The sequence below is a fragment of the Centroberyx affinis genome, unplaced genomic scaffold (assembly GCF_046629955.1).
Source record: "Centroberyx affinis isolate AG114_WGS23_722 - 3 ecotype Tasmania unplaced genomic scaffold, CSIRO-AGI_Caff_v1 ptg001245l_1, whole genome shotgun sequence".
NCBI classification, from domain to species: Eukaryota; Metazoa; Chordata; class Actinopteri; order Beryciformes; family Berycidae; genus Centroberyx; species Centroberyx affinis.
Window position 1 is genome coordinate 247,103 of NW_027279756.1, and position 20,029 is coordinate 267,131.

General features: G+C 47.1%; 1 protein-coding gene across 2 annotated transcripts in view; it reads left to right on the plus strand.

The window, feature by feature from the left end:
• huwe1 (HECT, UBA and WWE domain containing E3 ubiquitin protein ligase 1) overlaps window positions 1-18,741 on the plus strand; it is a 42,798-nt gene extending 24,057 nt beyond the window's left edge. Inside the window, exons 44-83 of one of the 2 annotated variants that reach the window (XM_071524894.1) lie at window positions 120-287; window positions 395-543; window positions 651-717; window positions 848-1,071; window positions 1,203-1,414; window positions 1,850-2,032; window positions 2,243-2,415; window positions 2,505-2,644; window positions 2,765-2,840; window positions 2,950-3,048; window positions 3,186-3,313; window positions 3,400-3,559; window positions 3,785-4,013; window positions 4,140-4,318; window positions 4,423-4,512; window positions 5,290-5,450; window positions 5,584-5,626; window positions 6,685-7,062; window positions 7,280-7,490; window positions 7,613-7,737; window positions 7,975-8,195; window positions 8,355-8,749; window positions 8,864-9,527; window positions 9,632-10,355; window positions 10,480-10,571; window positions 10,828-10,984; window positions 11,090-11,222; window positions 11,506-11,708; window positions 11,812-12,053; window positions 12,917-13,019; window positions 13,938-14,087; window positions 14,242-14,487; window positions 14,589-14,706; window positions 14,797-14,937; window positions 15,029-15,316; window positions 15,604-15,709; window positions 16,035-16,152; window positions 16,921-17,102; window positions 17,545-17,735; window positions 17,850-18,741. In XM_071524894.1, coding sequence (XP_071380995.1) covers window positions 120-287; window positions 395-543; window positions 651-717; window positions 848-1,071; window positions 1,203-1,414; window positions 1,850-2,032; window positions 2,243-2,415; window positions 2,505-2,644; window positions 2,765-2,840; window positions 2,950-3,048; window positions 3,186-3,313; window positions 3,400-3,559; window positions 3,785-4,013; window positions 4,140-4,318; window positions 4,423-4,512; window positions 5,290-5,450; window positions 5,584-5,626; window positions 6,685-7,062; window positions 7,280-7,490; window positions 7,613-7,737; window positions 7,975-8,195; window positions 8,355-8,749; window positions 8,864-9,527; window positions 9,632-10,355; window positions 10,480-10,571; window positions 10,828-10,984; window positions 11,090-11,222; window positions 11,506-11,708; window positions 11,812-12,053; window positions 12,917-13,019; window positions 13,938-14,087; window positions 14,242-14,487; window positions 14,589-14,706; window positions 14,797-14,937; window positions 15,029-15,316; window positions 15,604-15,709; window positions 16,035-16,152; window positions 16,921-17,102; window positions 17,545-17,735; window positions 17,850-17,952 — 7,772 coding nt within the window. In that variant the 3' untranslated portion in view covers window positions 17,953-18,741. Of the gene's footprint in view, window positions 1-119; window positions 288-394; window positions 544-650; window positions 718-847; window positions 1,072-1,202; window positions 1,415-1,849; window positions 2,033-2,242; window positions 2,416-2,504; window positions 2,645-2,764; window positions 2,841-2,949; window positions 3,049-3,185; window positions 3,314-3,399; window positions 3,560-3,784; window positions 4,014-4,139; window positions 4,319-4,422; window positions 4,513-5,289; window positions 5,451-5,583; window positions 5,627-6,684; window positions 7,063-7,279; window positions 7,491-7,612; window positions 7,738-7,974; window positions 8,196-8,354; window positions 8,750-8,863; window positions 9,528-9,631; window positions 10,356-10,479; window positions 10,572-10,827; window positions 10,985-11,089; window positions 11,223-11,492; window positions 11,709-11,811; window positions 12,054-12,916; window positions 13,020-13,937; window positions 14,088-14,241; window positions 14,488-14,588; window positions 14,707-14,796; window positions 14,938-15,028; window positions 15,317-15,603; window positions 15,710-16,034; window positions 16,153-16,920; window positions 17,103-17,544; window positions 17,736-17,849 lie in introns of both variants that reach the window. The other variant, XM_071524893.1, reaches the window with a different exon arrangement.
• Window positions 18,742-20,029: the final 1,288 nt, after the last annotated feature.

Consider the following 20,029-nt stretch of genomic DNA (forward strand, 5'->3'; position numbering starts at 1 on the left):
GAAATATTCTAAACCTGCCTGACAGAAGTGTTTAGGTGTGTGGTCTTGGGGTGTTTTCTTTTGTTTGTTTTTGTTTTTCTCCCTGGTCCTTACCCTCCTATCCAATCCTTTCTCTTCAGCCTCTGATGATGAGTTTGAGAACCTGCGAATCAAGGGGCCCAATGCTGTGCAGCTGGTGAAGACCACTCCTCTTAAGCTGTCCCCACTACCGCCTATCCCTGACACTATCAAGGAGGTCATCTATGACATGCTCAACGCTCTGGCTGCCTACCATGCACCTGAAGAGCGTAAGACATGTGACTTGTTTGTTTTGAGGGTGTATTTCTCATATTTACTGTAAATAGTTCTTTGAGCATTTCAGCTGAGAGTGTGTGTGTGTGTGTGTGTGGCGCAGCTGAGCGTCCAGAGGAGCGCGCGGTGGCAGTGCCTGGCGGTCAGGACCTGTGCCAAATCCTGCAGGACGTTGGCGACGATGTTTACCAGCAGTACAGACTCACCCGGCAGGGCAGCGACTTTGAATCCCAGTCTGCATTCCATATCAACGTGAGTCTCCATGAGGAGTTGTGCTGTTTTATATTGCTTGTGTGTGTAGTAATGGTGAAATGTCCCAACTCCTCAGTTGATAATGGAAACATTTCCCTTTCTCTTAGGCTCAAGTGTTTGCTGCTGATGGAGGTGTGGCTGAGTCTTCCCAGTCTGGCACACCACAAGGTGAAGGTGAGAATGAGACTGTTAACATTGATGATTTGAATGTCCTCGTTTAAGTACTTTAATATGTCCATTGCACCACATCAGTTTGGCTTTACCATCTTGTTATCTTATCATTTTGTTATCCTAACTTCGTCAGCCTCCACCCCAGAGGAGATGCGGGAGGAAAAGAAAGAGCAGGAGGGAGAGAAGGGTGCCAGCTCAGAGGAGGGTAAAGCAGCTAAGGTAAAGGCCAGCAAGCCTCTGATGCCTACCTCCACCATCCTAAGACTCCTGGCTGAGCTCGTGCGCTCCTATGTGGGCATCGCCACGCTAATCGCCTCCTACTGCTACACCGCTGGACAGTCTGAGCTTATTAAGGAGGTGGGTGGTTCATCATACCTCTACATTGTCATGTCTTCACCCTAAAGTTTTTATCTTCATTTCTTTTCTCCTTTCAACGAAGGAAGCAATATTGATGTGTTTCCACTGACTGCCCTGTATCTGTCTTGCAGGACTGCAGTGTTCTGGCCTTTGTGCTTGACCACTTGCTGCCACACACCCAGAATTCAGAGGACAAGGACACCCCAGCTCTGGCACGCCTCTTCCTAGCTAGCCTGGCAGCTGCCGGCACAGGCACTGATGCCCAGGTGGCCCTGGTCAATGAGGTCAAGGCTGCCCTCAGTCGGGCACTAGCAATGGCAGAAGGCACTGAAAAACATGCCAGGTAAGATGGCACTGCCAGTATGGCTGGATGAATGTAACAATACACCACCAATACATCCCATTTTTATTTGGTTCAACTCAGAATCAGAGAACTACACTCATTTAAGTGTCACTCTAGTGAATTTGTCCCCTAATCCATGTCAATAATGCACATTACTATACATCACAATACCAAAAAGATGCATTGTATAGGTTGTGCCAATTCACAAATTTCACTCATTTACACTGTGTATAATATCGATACTGTGACGTATTGAATTGTATCGAACTGTCATATAGTGATCTGCAGTATCAAAATTGTATTGTGAGGTCCTTGGCAATACCCAGTCATAACTGCAAGTCTGACTAACTACAACCATGACTCAATCATATGAAAAACCCAATACAAACTCTTTATCCCTTTCTCACTTTCTATCTCTCCACCTCCATCTCACAGGCTCCAGGCAGTGATGTGTATCATCAGCACCATCATGGAATCGTGTCCCTCCACCTCCAGTTTCTATAGTACAGCAGCGGCCAAGACACAGCACAATGGCATGAATAACATCATTCGGCTCTTTCTTAAGAAAGGCCTGGTCAACGACTTGGCCCGTGTGCCTCACAGCTTGGATTTGTCTAGGTACTCGAATCACACCATACTCAATTAGTTTCACTGGCAAATTAGGTATTGGTAGTGCTATTTCAGAATGAAATTAGGCTTGGCAAAAATACTGGCATAAAAAAGCGGTTTTCAGGCATGTTCCATGTTTTAGACTTTCAATTTTTTGGAATATTTACAACATATAAAATCACTGTAAAATGGCACCATTTTTGTGTGTGTGTGCTTTAGTCCCAACATGGCCAACACAGTGAATGCTGCCCTGAAGCCTCTGGAGACTCTGTCCCGTATTGTTAACCAGCCCAGCAGTCTGTTTGGGGGCAAAGGAGGCTCTAGCAAGAACAAGACCGAACATGACACTGTGGGCACTGCCAGGGACAGCAACAGCAACACTCAGGACCAAGGTATGCACGATGCAGATGAGATGCTTACATACTGTTTGATCCAGTGATTCCAAATATATCCTTTGCTGACGTATGTCATATATTTCCAGGGGAGTCTGGTGAGGCAGAGCCAGTGGAGGGCAGCCACAGGGTGCAGGGCACAGACAGTGACCTGATGGATGGAGAGACGGAGGGAGACACAGTGGTCATTGCTGGTCAGCCAGAGGTCCTCAGCACACAGGCGATGCAGGTGACTGGCTTGTATTACATCCTTTAACACAATGCTCAAATGGTATTGCACCCCATTACCTAACACAAATACATTACATACAAAGACGTTACATTTGTGTGTAATTTCCTGTGTTTGTAGGTGGAGAACGAGTTGGTGGATCTGATTGATGAGCTGCTGGAGAGAGATGCTGGCACTGTCAACAGCACCATTATAGGTAAGTTACAGCCGCTGATTCCCGGATTCATTGGTCTGAGAGAGAATAGTGAGGTTAGGCAGAGAAGCCCAATGCTGGTGTCTAATTTGTTGTCTGTTCTGTCAATCAGTGGGACGCAGCGGTGAGGATGAATCGCAAGAGGATGTGTTGATGGATGAGGCCCCCTCCAATATTAGCCAGGCATCCACGCTTCAGGCCAACCGTGAAGGTAAAACAGCAACACAGCAGAACTTATGTTCATCATGGAAAATAAACTCACAGTTGTTACCACTGTACTACTATGACTGCCACTCAGTTTCTAAAGTTTGGCTTGTAAGGACTGGTTGCGTTTCCCTCTGCCATCAGACTCTATGAATATCCTGGAACCAGAGGATGAGGAGCACACGCAGGAGGAAGATTCTAGTGGCAGCAATGATGATGAGGACAGCCAGGATGAAGAGGAGGAGGAGGAAGAGGAAGAGGAGGAGGACCAGGTATGGAGGATGAATACAAAGAAATTCGGTAAAATGTCTTGGGTGGGATTTAGCATCAAGACTCATAGCTGTAACTTTTCCTCCAGGATGATGAAGAAGGAGATGAGGATGACGATGATGAAGGTTCAGAGATGGAGCTGGATGAGGACTTTCCTGACATCAACGCTGCACCCCACATCCGTTTTGAGAGGTTTGACAGGGATGATGACCTCATCATAGAGTTTGACAACATGTTCTCCACCACCGGTGAGCAAGCTCTAATGCTCAGGATAATGTATTACTAGCATTTCAAGAGGCATGATGATCAGATTAATTACTAGAGTTAGACACAAGAATGCTAACACAAAATGCAGAAAATAAATTTTAAGATTTCCAGTTGCTTCAGTGGTCATGAACATTAATGACTCGGGGTTGTGCCTGAGCTGTCCCCCTAATGTCTGCCTACTGTTTTCTATTGTGTTCTTCCATCAGCTGACATCCCTCCCTCCCCAGGCAACATCCCCAGCTCCCACCCGCTGATGGTGCGCCATGCTGACCACGGTTCCCTCACCCTTGGGGCGGCGGGCACCAGCAGCCGCCTGGCACAGGGCATGGGTCGCAGCCAGCGAACACTGCGCCAGCTCACTGCCAACACTGGACACACCATCCACGTCCACTACCCCGGCAACCGCCAGCCCAACCCTCCACTCATCCTGCAGAGGTGAAAGCATGCCCTTGTGGAGGCTGTGTTTGACAGAATATAATGCCAGCATCTGTGTTATAGCAGGTCTGTTATTTTGAGTAATGCTGATTAACATGTCTGTTCCTCTTCTACTCCCCTGTTTAGGCTGCTGGGCCCCAGTGCTGCAGCAGACATCTTGCAGCTGTCCAGCTCTCTGCCCCTGCAGTCTCGTGGCCGTGCCCGCCTTTTGGTAGGAAATGAGGACGTGCACATCATTGCTCGCTCTGATGATGAGTTGTTGGATGACTTCTTCCATGAGCAGAGCAGCACTGGGGGACAAGCAGGTGAGAATCACTGAAGGATGGTCACTGTCATGGAATTTATTCTATTGGATTTGTATTGGGTGTTGGGTTGAATTCCTAACAGTTCTGTCCTTTTGTCTCCACAGGCACCCTCTCTAGTATCCCCACTGCCTTAACAAGATGGACAGATGAGTGTAAAGTGCTGGATGCTGAGAGTATGCACGACTGTGTAGCAGGTAGGCTGGTTGAAGACTTTAGACTAGGAGTGTGTATCTCAATTGAACACGCATCTCGATAAGGAATTTACAATTCAGTACACCTAAGATACATATAAAGCAGGCAACAGTTATAATACTATTTGACACACGGTGTGATATGTTGCAATTCAGTATAGTGCAAACATTGCCATTTCACTTCTACTGCCACTGGTTGCACACATGAATCTTCAGGCATAAATCAGTCCAGTGATGTGTGAGGGGAAAGATGTACATTAGAATGGTTTCATTCACATTTTGGTGACTTTGGTTCCTGGTTGGAATCTCATTTGTTGATCATAAAGAATGAAAATCAGAAAATCAGAAACCTTTTTAGCCGCTGCTGCTAGCTGCAGGTGATGAGGGGCAAACAGGGACACTCTATCCCACAGCGAGTCCATGGTGTCTCTTGAATGGGTGACAAGATTAATTGTACTTCCTGTATATTTCACTGTTGCTCGGCAAGTTTTGCATATTGGCACACTTGGGTCAAGTGTTACATCTCTCATATTGAGGTTTTCCAATAGAGACAAGCCTGCATTAATTGAACTCCAATTCCCTCCCAACTTTTGCCAGATACAAGCTGTCTGTACTGATCTGAATTGATGCACCAGGCTTTATGTCTAACGCACTTGAATCAGTGAATCATTACACCCCTACTTAATCCAATGGGATTAATCCAAGGAAGTCATTCTCACACATCAACATTTGCACATACCACAACCCAGGATTCATTTGTGATGTCTATTCTGCTTCCAGTGGTGAAGGTGCCCATCCTGCAGCACCTGGAGAGTCTGCGAGATGAGGAGCTGGAAGAGCGTAGGGAGAAGAGGAGGCGGCAGCTGGCTGAGGAGGAGGAGGCTAAGCAGAACGAGAGGAGGGCCTCCGGAGCAGAAGAGGCCAGGGAACAGAGCCTGCAGGTCAGGAAATGGACAAGTTTGTGGGCCGTACAGAAGGAAGAAATTTCAAACATAGAAGTAGGCTGCATCTGTCTTTTGGCTGCTTTATTCAGTCAGCTTTTGCTGACTGTCAACTCTTTGTTTTTATCCATAGGGTTCTGGATTGGGGACAGTTAATGGTGCAGAGAACACTGCAGGTACTGTGATCTTGTACAGTTTTTGCTTTTGATTGTATGCATACTGTTAAAATGCCTAGACCGAAACCCTCCTTGTCTGGAATGGACACCATCTCGGTGATGGGCACCCAGAGGCAAGCAGCCAGCAGAGCGTGCTGTGGGATGAGGTAGTAGTTTGTATAGTTTTAGGATCACACCAGATCTGGGAGATAACTATACAGTCTACTGTCTTTCTTATGGCAACGCCATAGCAGCTCGGCATCTTCATCTGCTGCTGTGGAGATCCAGTGTTTCTTGCAAAATGGCTCAAATAAGTATCAAACTGAAAATCTGGTTAGTTGCATTACTGCCATTAAAGTACCTAATGCCACCCATGTAAACTATAGCTCTGTACAATGTTGCCTCATGATGTAACTTTTTACATGGATTCATATTGTATTTTTCTGTAGTCTGGCTATGCTGTGGTGAGGTAGTAAGTTGTGTTGTTGTTGGGGATAAGGATTGTGCACCCCGTTCAGGAGATAACTATACAACTTACTGCCTTCCTCAGTGTAGGCCCTTGACATCATGCCTGTGTTTCTGTTGAAAGTGATCAACAACATGTCAACATGGTCATTCCAGTCCTGCTAAAGTGAGCTTTTGGCTTGGCACACACTTTATTACATTTTACTTCTAAACAACATTTTGAAAGGGTTTGGAAACAATTTAGGTTTTAGCTGCAGTTTGTATGGGTTTTTTTGCTTTGACAATAAATTAATCTGATATTTGTTTATTTATAATATCACACCACTGTGCTACATTTCAGGGTTTTTTTTAAGTTGGTAAGTGTAAGTTGGTAAAGGAAAGATTCATATTGATAGCAAGTCATTGGTGACAATATCATATTTTCAGTGACAACACCAAACATCCAAATGAGTATTACACTGTTTCCATACCTTGTGAATGTGTACAATCACTGAGAAGTAAGGACCACTAAGCTTTGATATTGTCAAAGCAAAAAACTTAAATATCAAGTGTGTACAAAATCTTTGTCACTGCCTTCACATATGACATATGTTTTCTGTCTGTGGCTGTTGCAGAGGGTGAGCAGGCCCAGGGTGGTACAGTGTCATGTCTGGACCCACCCAGGGTCTCAGAGGGCTTCCTCACTGCTCCCCCATCAGGAGAGGTCACTCCTACCACCCCTGCTCCTCATGAACAGGCCCTAGTCTCCCTGGAAACCGCCATCAGCCAGCAGGTCCACCAGCCAATCGCTGACCTGCTGCTGGCTGAGTCGCACGCCAACTCACTGGCCGCTCTGGCAGGGGCGGGTCTTCCACCCTTGTCCGCAGCCGATAGGCCCAACAGTGAAGCGGAGGCATCCCAGATGGAAATGTCCCCGGCGCCCACAATCGGTGAGAGAGGAGGAGGAGGAGGTGGTGGAGGAGGAGGAGGAGCGTTGGATGAAGGCAGGGAAGGTAGACTAACTTTGAAAACTCTCTTTATACAGACTGGCCAGCAGTAAGAGCACACATCTGTACTGGCAATGATGTTGTTGACCACGCTGGTAGCCAACATCTGTCATACAATTTTCTGAACAATGTGCATTACAAATCACATTGTCATCCATGAAATTGGAATGTTGTATTGATTAATGTTTGCCCCCAACCCCTATCCCCTACTCTTTTACCTCAGCCTCCCTGAGTCCAGACATTGTGGAGACCTCAGAGCCTGCAGTAGTGGGTGTGTCACAACTGGAGGGTTCACCCATGGATACCAGCAGCCCTGCCTCTGCCACACAGGAAGAAGCTGCTCCCAACGCTGCCCAGACTGCCCACCTGTCTCAGGAGTTGTCTGGCAGTGCGGACAGTGGGCTGACGGACAAGCAGACGGATGCAGACACAGGGTGAGTAGCTTTTAAGAATTGTCTCCCAGAAGGCCGTTTTGTACATTAGGGGGCAAGTATGTCACAGTTCTGTTATAATTACTGACTGATTGTAGACAAGTTGTTTTCTTTTCCATTTCTAGCTCTACTTCTGTCTCGTCCCCTGGGGAGACGATGCCCAGGAGTGACAGCGCTGACAGTCAGTCTCAAGCCATCCAGGAAGAGCCCCTCCCATCAACCAGCAATGAGGAGGAGGACCCACTGGCAGGTAAATGGAATTTCACTGCCATGTTTTTTTTTATTTACTTGTTTTAAATCTTATATCTAGTTTGAGTTCATTTATTTATATAGCCCTTGATCAAGCATGTCTCAAAGGACTTTACAGAGCATGAGACTAACTACATCTAACTGAGCAACAATCAATCATAGAACAGAATGACGTAAGATAAACACAAGGAAGCAGAACAAAACATAAGACTCACTCTCTCTGTTTTTGTCACGGAAGGCATCAGTCTGCCAGAGGGTGTGGATCCCTCTTTCCTGGCAGCTCTTCCTGAGGACATCCGTCGAGAGGTGCTGCAGAATCAGCTGGGCATCAGACCTCCCTCCCGTCCTCCTGTTGCCTCCACCTTGCCCTCCTCTACTGCACCTGTACTGGGAGGACCAGGGGTTACAGAGGTCAGCCCTGAGTTCCTGGCAGCTCTACCACCTGCCATCCAGGAGGAGGTGAGATATACATAATGAATAATTACAGTTAACAGAATATCTTTTTTCATTGGGCTGGTTTAGAAGCAAACAAAGTATTGGTTTCCAATTAAATCAGTCTCTGCAGAGAATCTGCACATAACCAGTCCTTTTAACTAAGCATGGCGTTGGCTGTCCTAGGTGCTAGCCCAGCAACGGGCAGAGCAGCAGCGCAGGGAGCTAGCCCAACAGCCTCCCCAGGGAGACACGCCCCTGGACCCAGTCACCTTCATCCAGACGCTGCCCTCAGAGCTCCGGCGCAGTGTCCTGGAGGACATGGAGGACAGTGTGCTGGCCGTCATGCCCCCGGACATCGCTGCCGAAGCAGCTGCGTTGCGCAGAGAGCAGGAGGCCCGCCAGAGGCAGCTGATGCATGAGAGGCTGTTTGGCCACAGCTCATCTTCAGCCCTGTCGGCTATCCTGCGCTCACCGGCATTCACCAGTCGGCTAGGGAGCAACCGTGGCGTTCAGTACACCCGATTGGCTGTGCAGAGAGGAGGTACCTTCCAGATGGGGGGAGGAACCAACCACAGCAGGTGAGAGGAGTTGATTTTCTAGGTTGTTTTTTTTCCCCTATTAGTAATATTTGTGATAAGGTCATAGGAAGAAATGTCCTTTCAAAGATTTGATTATTTGTTGGTGTTCCCCAGACCTTCCAGTTCCAGTGTGGACTCCTTGTTGCGTCTGCGTGGTAGACTGCTGCTGGACCACGAGGCCTTGTCCTGCTTATTGGTGTTGCTGTTTGTGGATGAACCCAAGCTAAACACCAGCCGTCTGCACCGCGTGCTCAGGAACCTCTGTTACCACTCACAGACTCGTGGCTGGGTCATCCGCAGCCTGCTATCCATCCTGCAACGCAGCAGCGAGAGTGAGGTGTGTGTGGAGACGTCACGCCTGGAAGACTCGCGTGGCAAGAGGAGCACCCAGGGGGGCTGTGGAGGAAAAGGCTCGGCTACCTCCTCCCTCTCTTCATCCTCCTCTTCCTCCTCTTCATCCTCCTCTTCTTCCCTAGAGCTACTGAACAGGGTGGAGTCTCGCAGCTCCAGCCAGCTCTCCTGGCTCTCTGTTTCTATGGACGCAGCCCTGGGCTGCCGGACGAACATTTTCCAGATCCAGCGAGTGTCAGGTCGGAAGCACGCCGACCGACACTCGGCTGGGGGGTCAACAGGACCCGGGGCACTAGGAGGAGGAGTGTCTGGGGCTGCAGCAGGAGTCACGTGTGCCGGAGGTGGAGGTTCCACTGTACACATCCACCCGCAGGCTGCTCCAGTGGTCTGTCGACACGTATTGGACACACTCATCCAACTAGCCAAGGTGAGAGTCATTTAAATTTCTTTGCTATAAAATCAGTGAATTCTCAATTAAGATTAGAACTTGGTAATTAAGAGTCCTATCTGTTTGCTTGTCTGTCCATGCAGGTGTTCCCCAGCCACTTTACCCAGCAGCGTTGTAAGGATCTGTCATCGTCCTCCTCTGACCTGGACTCTCGTCTGTGTTCAGCCTCCTCTGGGGGAGGAGGTGGAGGTGGGGGGTCCAGGTCAGGGTCCCTGTCCCAGAACAACCCCAGCTCCAACCCTTCCAACACCCAGAACTCCCTGGGCTCCTTTGCCATTACTCCCCAGTCCCTGGGCATCTCCACCGACTTTTGGGACCTCCTGGTCAAGTTGGACAACATGAATGTGAGCCGCAAGGGCAAAGCCTCCATGAAGACGGTGCCTCTGGGGGGCAGTGCAGAGGCCGAGGGGGCCCAGTTCAGCTTGGAGGCCTCCCCGCTCGGCCAGCTGATGAACATGCTGTCTCACCCTGTAATCCGACGTAGCTCCCTGCTCACTGAGAAGCTGCTGCGTCTGCTCTCCCTTATATCTATTGCCCTGCCTGACAACAAGGCCACTGAGGTGCCTGCTGGACATCCTACCCCACAGGCTGCCAACCCCAGTACGGCTACCAGCTCAGGAGCAGCTGTGCAAGCCACGACCCAGGGTTCAGCATCAACAGGCACTGCCCAGGCCATTGTGGCAGGCCTAGTGGGCTCTGTGGGAATTGCAGCACAGGGTTCATCCTCAGGGACTGGCCTAGCAGCCTCCCAGACGTCATCCTCTACAGCAACCTCTATTCCCACATCCACTGGAATCATCTCCACAGGTAGACTGTTACTCTGTTCTTGTGTACAGAAAATACAGTGCCATCTATTAATTTGTTGCTCCTAATGTAAGAGTGGTTTCAGTAGAGAATAATGCAATGTGTTTGGGGTGGTTTATCAAAACAGTGAAGCAGAGGGCCGCTGCTAGCAGTACTGAGAGTGACAACAAGATGGCCTCCACTGGACTCACTGAGAAACAGCTACAACTCTCTGTGGAGGTATGAGGGGGGATTCACAGGGTGGTCAATGGCTAGACATATTGTGCCCATGACTTTGTAAAACCTGGAATTTTAAAGACTGATCATGGAAAATGCAATAAAAGTCATAATGTAGTGCTAAAAACCCCTGCAATTTGATAGCAGAATAACTCTTCCATTAATCATAGACTTTTGGGGTTGAGTATACCCTTCCACACTTTCATTAATAATACCTCAAATGATTTTCTTACAACCCTCTCCTCATCCTCCATCCAAGGTGTTGACATCTCACTCGTGTTCAGAGGAGGGTCTAGAGGACGCAGCCAACATCCTGCTTCAGCTGTCCAGAGGAGACTGCGTGACCAGAGACACCGTGCTCAGACTGCTGCTGAGTGGAGCTAGACACCTCGGATACACTCTGTGCAAACAGATCGGTCAGTGCTGTGCCACTACACAGATGCCAATTCTCATGCTGATATGGCTGCAAATGCTCTCTTTTCTACCACATACATTTTGAACCCTCTTCTCTCATTTCTCAGGCACATTATTGGCCGAGCTTAGAGAGTACAACTTGGAGCAGCAGAGACGGGCACGGGCCGATGCCCAATCCCCTGATGCCCCACCAGAGGATTCCTCCCTCTCAGCCAGGCTCAAGGGCAAAATGACTAGCAGGTTAGCATTGGGTGGCTCTGGGGAAGCCTAGTGGCATTAGGTTGGCAACAGACTAGCACAGACGCTGATGGTACCTAATCTAAACTCCAGTTCATTAAATTCAGCACAAATGCATAATGATGACTCAGGCTCAGATAAATCAGGTCTAGGTCTTGTGGCAGTGTGTGTACATAGGCGATTGTATGCATATGTATGTATGTATGTATGTATGTATGCAGGTTAATTTCTTTATAATAACTGCAATTGCCATGCTGCCTCGTTTCGTGTGTTGGTTGGGGCGCAGGTTTGACGGGGCGGAGAGCGTCGTTATTGTGGCTGCCCAGAAGCGCACACTCGGGGGACGTGAGCTGCAGCTGCCCTGCATGAGCTCCCTAACCTCCAAGACGTCAACGCAGAAGTTTTTCTTACGAGTGCTGCAGGTCATTATCCAGCTCCGTGAGGACACGCGCCGCGCCAACAAGAAGGCCAAACAGACAGGACGGTTAGGTAGGAGGACGGCACACATACACAGTATTCTGGCTGTAAAACCCCATTATTTGTGTTCATTTATGATTTTCTCTTCCCCCTTCCTCCCTCTCTCCATGGCCAGGCTCCACCAGTCTGGGCTCGGCCAGCAGCATCCAGGCTGCAGTGCGTCAACTAGAGGCCGAGGCCGACGCCATCATCCAGATGGTGAGAGAGGGCCAGCGAGCACGCCGGCTCCAACAGGCCCCCCCACCCACCGCCTCGTCTGCCTCTGCCGCCGTCGCCGCCGCTGCCGGATCCTCCGTGGTGCCCCCCCATGCCCCCGCTGGCGCTGCTCCCCCTGCCAGCACGGCTGCTGCTGCCACGGTTAGCATGGGCCGCACTGACAGCAGGCAGACTGCTACTCACACACTGCACGCACTTAGGAGACCCTGTTGGAAAACTAGGCCTACACATTGACTGCATATTATCAGTAGACAGTAGTTATCTACAGACTACTGTGGTGGTCCGGACATAGGCTATGAAGCGGCTATTAGCTATTGACATGCATCATGTCTATATTGGCTTTGTGCCAATATAGATATTATAAGCCAAATCAAAACCCACAACTGGAAAATTATAAGCCAATCAAAACCCACAACTTGTAATGCATATTAGTCTTATTTTGCAAATCAAAAAACATTGACAATAAATTACATCCCAAATTATTTTATTACATTGATACTGCTATAGGGTTAGGGTTAGACAACATAATGCAGATTGCACTCAGCCTACAGCCTGCTATCTCGTGTGTCAGTTTACACATACTGACAACATCCACTCAGCTGACATGATAAACATTGACAGCCCCAGCAGAAGGACAGATGTGCCAATGATCCCCTGCATTCTATATTAATGTCTTGTGCATTGACATGTTCTACTGTTGAAATGGTCGGTGTGAATGTGCTGCCTGCTCCAAACTGTACGATATGTTGATGATCATGATGTCTGTTTGCTGGCTGACATGGCTTCATGCTTTTGGCCCTCCCTCCCTACTCAGTCCCGGTTCCTCTCCTCTCTCTCACAGGTTCATTGGAATGTCATGATGCATGGCAGAGTCAGTCAAGATGGTTACTCTGAATAAATTGGCATCATATTAATCCTGATTTCTTCCATTCTTTTCTTATCTGTCCCCTGTTGTTCATCCTCGGTCTCTGCCCATCCTGTCCTCCCTGGTTTGTGTCCCTTAGTCTGAGGTGCAGTCAATGTCGGAGGCCCAAGCAGCCCAGAGAGATGACTCTCCCATGGATGTGGACCAGCCGTCCCCTCTAGAGCAGGACCCTGCACCTCTGGGTATGACTTGCCTGCACACACACACACTCACACTACATACCACACTTGGGGCGTTTTCACACCTATAGTTTGTTTGCTCTGGTCCAAATCAGTTGATGAGTTTGTAAACTTGGAGCGTTTTCCCCTTGGTTCGGTTTCTTTTCACACAGAGAAAAATCCACGCGAACCAAAATGCATCAAAAACTGTACCGGCAGAATGCCGAATGCACTTCGAGGAAACGTCTTGAAAATGCTATACTGGCTATACCTGCTATATCTGGCTACACGAGCTGTTTAGCTCAAACTTGCGGAGTAAATTGAGTACACCTGGTAGTTGGGTCGGATCGAGGTTGGATCACTTTCCCACCACAAACGAACCGCTCCAGAGTTCGTTTGGGACCGGACCGAGACCACCTCCTCTGAAGGGTCTCGGTGCGGTTGTTTTGGTCCGCACCCGAGTGCGATTACTGTGTTCACACCTGCCCAAACGATCGCACCAAGGGGGAAAACGAACCAGAGTCCTATTTATCCGGACTAAAAGCGCAGGTGTGAAAACGCCCTTAAACTCATGTCATAGTCTCATATGTAGACTGCCAATAACAACCCAGTACACCTGTTGATCCTGTGTTAAAGTGCTTTTTAATTTTTATTTGGTATGTCTGAAAAATGAGAAGAAAATATTCACCAAGTACAACAGGTGCACAAGGAATTTGGAATTTGGAAGGAATGACACACTAGGTGCAGGACGAAACATAACATGTAGCGTGTCACATATAGTGCAGAGAAGACACTATAACAGTAAATGTAAATGAGTAAATGTAAACATACTACAGTAGTACACACAGTTTAAGAACCAAAGAATTGTTCCAGTCTAGCAGGCATAGTTGGTAACAGTAGAAGTGATGCAATCTATATTGTAATGTTTTTTTCTTTTTTAAGATGAAGAAGGAAACGGCCAATCGGAGAGTGAGGAGAGGCTTCCGGACCTCCCTCTGCTCAGCGAGCAGCTGCTACTGGACGAGCTGTGGGATATGCTCGGGGAGTGCCTGAAAGAGCTGGAGGAGTCCCATGACCAGCATGCTGTACTGGGTATGTGGAATCCATCTTTAGCAATGCCTTTTGAAAAATTGTGATTGATTTTTAAAAGAAATTTCCATGTGATATGGAATTTGAAACCTGTATCTATTTTGGTAGCATGGTTGAGTGATGAAGCACCTTAGTCATATTCTCTTTGTCTCTCCAGTTCTCCAGCCAGCTGTGGAGGCCTTCTTCCTAGTCCATGCCACAGAGCGGGAGAGCAAACCCCCAGTGAGAGACACCCGGGAGAGCCAGCTGTCCCACATTAAAGATGAGCCTCCTCCGCTGTCCCCAGCACCCCTCACACCCGCCACACCTTCCTCCCTGGACCCATTCTTTTCCAGAGAGCCCTCCTCCATGCACATCTCATCAAACCTGCCCCCCGACACCCAGAAGTTCCTCCGCTTTGCCGGTGAGTCCAGGAGATCAGAGTTAGGAGAATGACATGGCTTATTTGAAGATGTAGTACAGTATTACAGTGCCTAACATGCCTCCATCCTCTCTGTCCTTTAGAAACTCACCGCACAGTGCTTAACCAGATCCTGCGCCAGTCCACCACTCACTTGGCTGACGGGCCCTTTGCAGTGCTGGTTGACTACATCCGCATCCTGGATTTCGATGTGAAGAGGAAGTAAGGGGGATTATGTTGCCCTTTTATCTCATGCACAGTTATTGGCTTCTTGGATCACTGACACTCTGCTCTTTTTGCCCATCTCTACAGATACTTCCGTCAGGAGCTAGAGCGACTGGATGAAGGCCTGAGGAAGGAGGACATGGCTGTACATGTCAGGAGAGACCATGTGTTTGAGGATTCCTACAGGGAGCTGCACCGCAAGAGCCCAGAGGACATGAAGAACAGGCTGTAAGGCTCCCTTGCCCTTATGTCCACCTAGACATCCCGTCTCTTCCGAAGCTCTGAACCCGAATCATATTCCTCTCCCTTCCCGTTACAGGTACATTGTGTTCGAAGGAGAGGAGGGCCAGGATGCTGGGGGCCTGCTGAGGGAATGGTACATGATCATCTCCCGGGAGATGTTCAACCCCATGTACGCCCTCTTCCGCACCTCACCGGGCGACCGCGTCACCTATACCATCAACCCCTCATCCCACTGCAACCCCAACCACCTCAGCTACTTCAAGTTTGTGGGCAGAGTGGTAGCCAAGGCCGTCTATGACAACCGGCTGTTGGAGTGCTACTTCACCCGCAGCTTCTACAAGCACATCCTGGGCAAGAGTGTCAGGTACTGGAGCCACCGGCAGCTACAAATTTACCTGGTTACCAAATTTTGTGGTAACCAGGGAGCTAGCTATATTTCTTTTCGGGTGTTTCTTTGGTTCTTTTGGTTCCTGTGGTTATGGGTACAACAGTGATGCAATAGGTACAAACAATGGTCTTTTGGATATTATTACTCTGCTAAAGGGCCATTACATCCCCAAATCTAAATGGGGCAAGTCTATGAACAAATTTTCAGTGTCAGTCTGTCTCAAATGTATGCATGATTTCTATGTATTTCTGCTGTATTCTCAGGTACACAGACATGGAGAGCGAGGACTACCCGTTCTTCCAGGGCCTGGTGTACTTGCTGGAGAATGATGTGTCCACACTGGGCTATGAGCTGACATTCAGCACCGAGGTAGGTCTCTACTGTAATCTCCCCATTTAGCTTCAAGTGGAAAATTGATTCTCATGCTGCGTCTTCTCCTAAACTGTTGAAATTGGTATTGGGCCTCGAGGGCCTGAATCCCACTTGCTTTATGTTCTCATCATTTTCATCAAGTCAGCAAAGTAGCAATTATACTATAAGTGCTGCAAAAGAGTAATTTACAGTCTGATGGACCTAAATTACTGTTAATGGATGCCAACTGTGACCCACAGTGAAATAGTGAGCTGAAACTGTCACTGCACGAGAAGCAGTGCTGAAAGACTGACTGTCTGTGTGTGTGTGTGTGTGTGTGTAGGTCCAGGAGTTTGGGGTGTGTGAAGTGAGGGACCTCAAGCCCAATGGAGCCAACATCCTGGTCACAGAGGAAAACAAGAAAGAATATGTGCACCTGGTCTGCCAGATGAAGATGACAGGTGAGATCATGGTTATTCGACCAAATATAATTGACCACTGTATTTTCCATAAATATTATGGCTGCAACAATTACTCACAATATTGGACAAAATCAATTATGCAAATTCGTAGATGTGAATTTTTATGTCTCATTTTTACATTTTCTGGCTGTATGCATGAAAGATGCATTAAATTACGGTCAATGATGCATTGCATAAATTAAGATCTAGGTGGTAGCACTGCTTGAAAAGTCGAGCTGACCAACATGCATGTTTCTTTTATTGAATGTGGCTGAAAAAGCAATGCACGACATTTGCAAAACATTTTGACTGCGAGTTTCAAAAGAAATATTTCAAATCCAATCCAGCGACACAGCAGAGTGAAACCTCTGCAAAACGCAATGGCCTCCCACAGCAGCATTACACCAACATTTAAGATGAAAGTATCCTAGAGCCGCATCTGAACCAGATAGTAGTTAGTGAGTTATACTATGCGGTTATCAATGGCGGACTAGCATGACAACAGACCTGACTATGTGCTGATGGCTCTGGCTAGTTATTGTTGGTTACCTAAAGACCTTAGAGGATAACAATAACTTAGAGCTCTCATATCAACACAAAACTTTTTCATAACAGTTATATCCATGAAGCTCTATATCCATAATCTGAAATTTCCATTGCGAGATTAATCAATTAACAAAAACAATCATTAGTTGCAGTCGTAATAAATAAGAATGTAGACGGAGCTACTGAAAGTTCTTTGAGGGTAAACTTGTTCTGGGTTTCTAGGTGCGATCCGCAAGCAGTTGGCAGCCTTCCTGGAGGGTTTCTATGAGATCATCCCCAAGAGGCTGATCTCCATCTTCACTGAGCAGGAGCTGGAGCTGCTCATCTCTGGCCTGCCCACTATTGACATCGATGACCTAAAGGCCAACACAGAATATCACAAGTACCAGTCCAGCTCCATCCAGGTACGGATGAGTGAACACACACAGATGTACAACATGTATTATGGAAGTTACTTCACATTCACGTGTGCGCTCACCTGTACATGTCTGTCAGGAAATTGACATTGGTGTGTTGTGAGATGACATATGGGACTAGGATTATCCAAAGTAAGAAAAATATAGTCCCATTCAGTTCGACCAAAACACTGAAAATATAGAATTCAGGTTGATTTTTATTTTCAGTTAATTTTACAGGCAGACATTACTTAGATTTTTAGCATGCATGGCAAAATGGTCGAAACATTTCTGCTTGATATTCTGTAAATCACATTTCTATCTTAGCCATTTCCCCCCCTACTAGAAAATCTATGGAGACAAAATTATCTTGGCTCAGATTGTTAGAATTAATCTGTTTTGTTGTTTTTTTTATTTTTGCATTTTATATATTTTTACCCTTCACTTTCAGATCCAGTGGTTCTGGAGGGCCTTGCGTTCTTTTGACCAGGCGGACCGGGCCAAGTTCCTACAGTTTGTTACAGGCACGTCCAAGGTGCCCCTGCAGGGTTTCGCTGCTCTGGAGGGCATGAACGGCATCCAGAAGTTCCAGATCCACCGCGACGATCGCTCCACTGACCGCCTGCCGTCTGCTCATACCTGGTAAAGATGCTGCTAGATTACCGGACCATACATAATTACACACAATGGTCTAGAATGAAGAATTTTTGAAGACTTAAGTTTGTTCTAATGCGCTGTCTCTTTCTCCTCCCTCAGCTTTAACCAGCTGGACCTCCCAGCCTATGAGAGCTATGAAAAGCTGAGACACATGCTGCTGTTGGCCATTCAGGAATGCTCAGAGGGATTTGGACTGGCTTAAACAATGAGACTCTTGACACACACAGACACGCATACAAACACTTGATTTAGACTTGCCTACTCTTGACACGTTCATACTGATAACCCATAAACGCACGCACACACACACTTACACACACACACACACAATCCACCATCATAGACATTACTGGATTACTTGTTGAATGGCCTAGACTTACTGGTTTCTAATCCATATAAAGAAACAGATAAACCAGCAAGTGAAATGGACTGATTGACATTGCCTACTACACACAGAGCCTCATGTTGACACAACTGTGTCTCCCTTCCCAATTTAATGGCAAACACGAGAGTGGATTCAGAGGATAAAAACATGGACTAATATAAGAGACATTTTCTCCATTTAGTTTGATTTCTCTGTACAAAAGGTTTGGGAGTTTATTATGTTTAATCTTTTTTGTTCTTCTCTGGCTGTGTAAAAAGAAAAAAGAGAAGGTTGTGTGTGTGAACAGGATGGTTATAAAACCTTTGGGGAAAAAATGTTGGTTGTTTCTTGTTGCAAATTTGTGACCTCGCAAGCCTTGAAGATGGGGGAACATTTTTATGGGGGGTAAAAGAACTTGAGAAGTTTTGGAGATATTCACGAAAATGCACTTTTCAAAGTTTTGTGGCATTTTTAAGGAAGGATGGTACAAAAAAAATGAAGAGAACAACTGAAGGAGATAAAGACATTAACCATAAATTCTAGAGTATTTTTGGCTATTAAATCGCTGACCCAGCCTTGAGCCTTTGAATCAGAGTGGAATAACTACATGAATAAATGCATAAAATTGAGTCTATTGTCTCTTTTAACAATGTATTAACCATCACTTGCAGTGAATTCATTCTCCATCTAAATCAAATCTGCCAATTATGTGGTGTGTAATCACACCAAAATACTAATTCATTTTGATTCAGACAGTTCTTCATTAGAAAATATCTATTGGCAATATGGAGATCGTCCATCTAATCTCAGTTGAATTGAATCCCCAGTGCTATTGTTGCAAGATAAATTGATCACCCACATTAACATTCACATATTGATCCCAGGTGTGGATCAACCAGAATGTCCCCCATGATAAGGTCACCCCACACTTTGGCACTCTGTCTGGTAGAAGATCTAGCCACAGAAACGTCATTACTAATGCCATCCTAGAATGCTTTTCTCATGCGCCACCTTGGGCCTTTGGGTTAAATCGATCATCTGAGGTTTGGGGCAACAGTGTTATCATTTGCCATGTTGACACTTGGCCGGTGCTTCTTCCAGGCTCAAATGTTTCTTTGCCCTTGCATGTGTCACACAGCCTGCAGTGTCCCTTCTTGGCCACCGGTCCATCACTGATGAGCTGAAGATGACATTGAGAGCGCTGACTCGGAGTCCATGTCATGGGAATGGGCGTGAAGTGTGAATTTTGACTGAGGGTGTTATCGCAACTTTAATTTTACTCCTGCTAATGCAGCACATGGATAGAAATTGACTGCTTTGCTGACTGTCCTGAGTGCTTTTTTTCCCTTTAAAGCCATGCAGTCTGACATTTTACTATTCCCCATTATACTAGACATCACAGAAAATCAGGATAGGAGATCACCACTATCCAACAAGCAGGTGCAGACACATTATATGAGGAAATACTTGGTGGTATGTGTACAGGAAATCACTTGTAGCCAACAGTTCAGCTGAAAACAGCCCATGCCCTCTATTACCCTTCCCTGTTTTCCTCAAGGTGCCCAAATGTGTTGTATTTCAGGAAATCTGTAATGTGGCTATAGGGATTTGAAGGTAATTATGTGTGCTGTGTATAGCCACAACACCCAGTTATAAAATACCTGAGCGTGTTCTCCTTCCTGGGTCCCCCTCCCTGTTGGCTCCTTGCTCCTCCACTAAAGCCCTGCGTGTCTCCAGTTTGCGCCTGTCATTCCCTCTCTTTCTCTCAATCCCCTCCTGTGTATCCGTCCTCTCTTACCTGCTCTTGCGTGCTGAATTTGTTCCACTTGAGGACCCACTACAACAGAGGAAATCGACCCCCTCCGTGTTACTTTGCTGCTTCTTTGACTTGCCCCCCCTCCGTCTGATTTGGTGT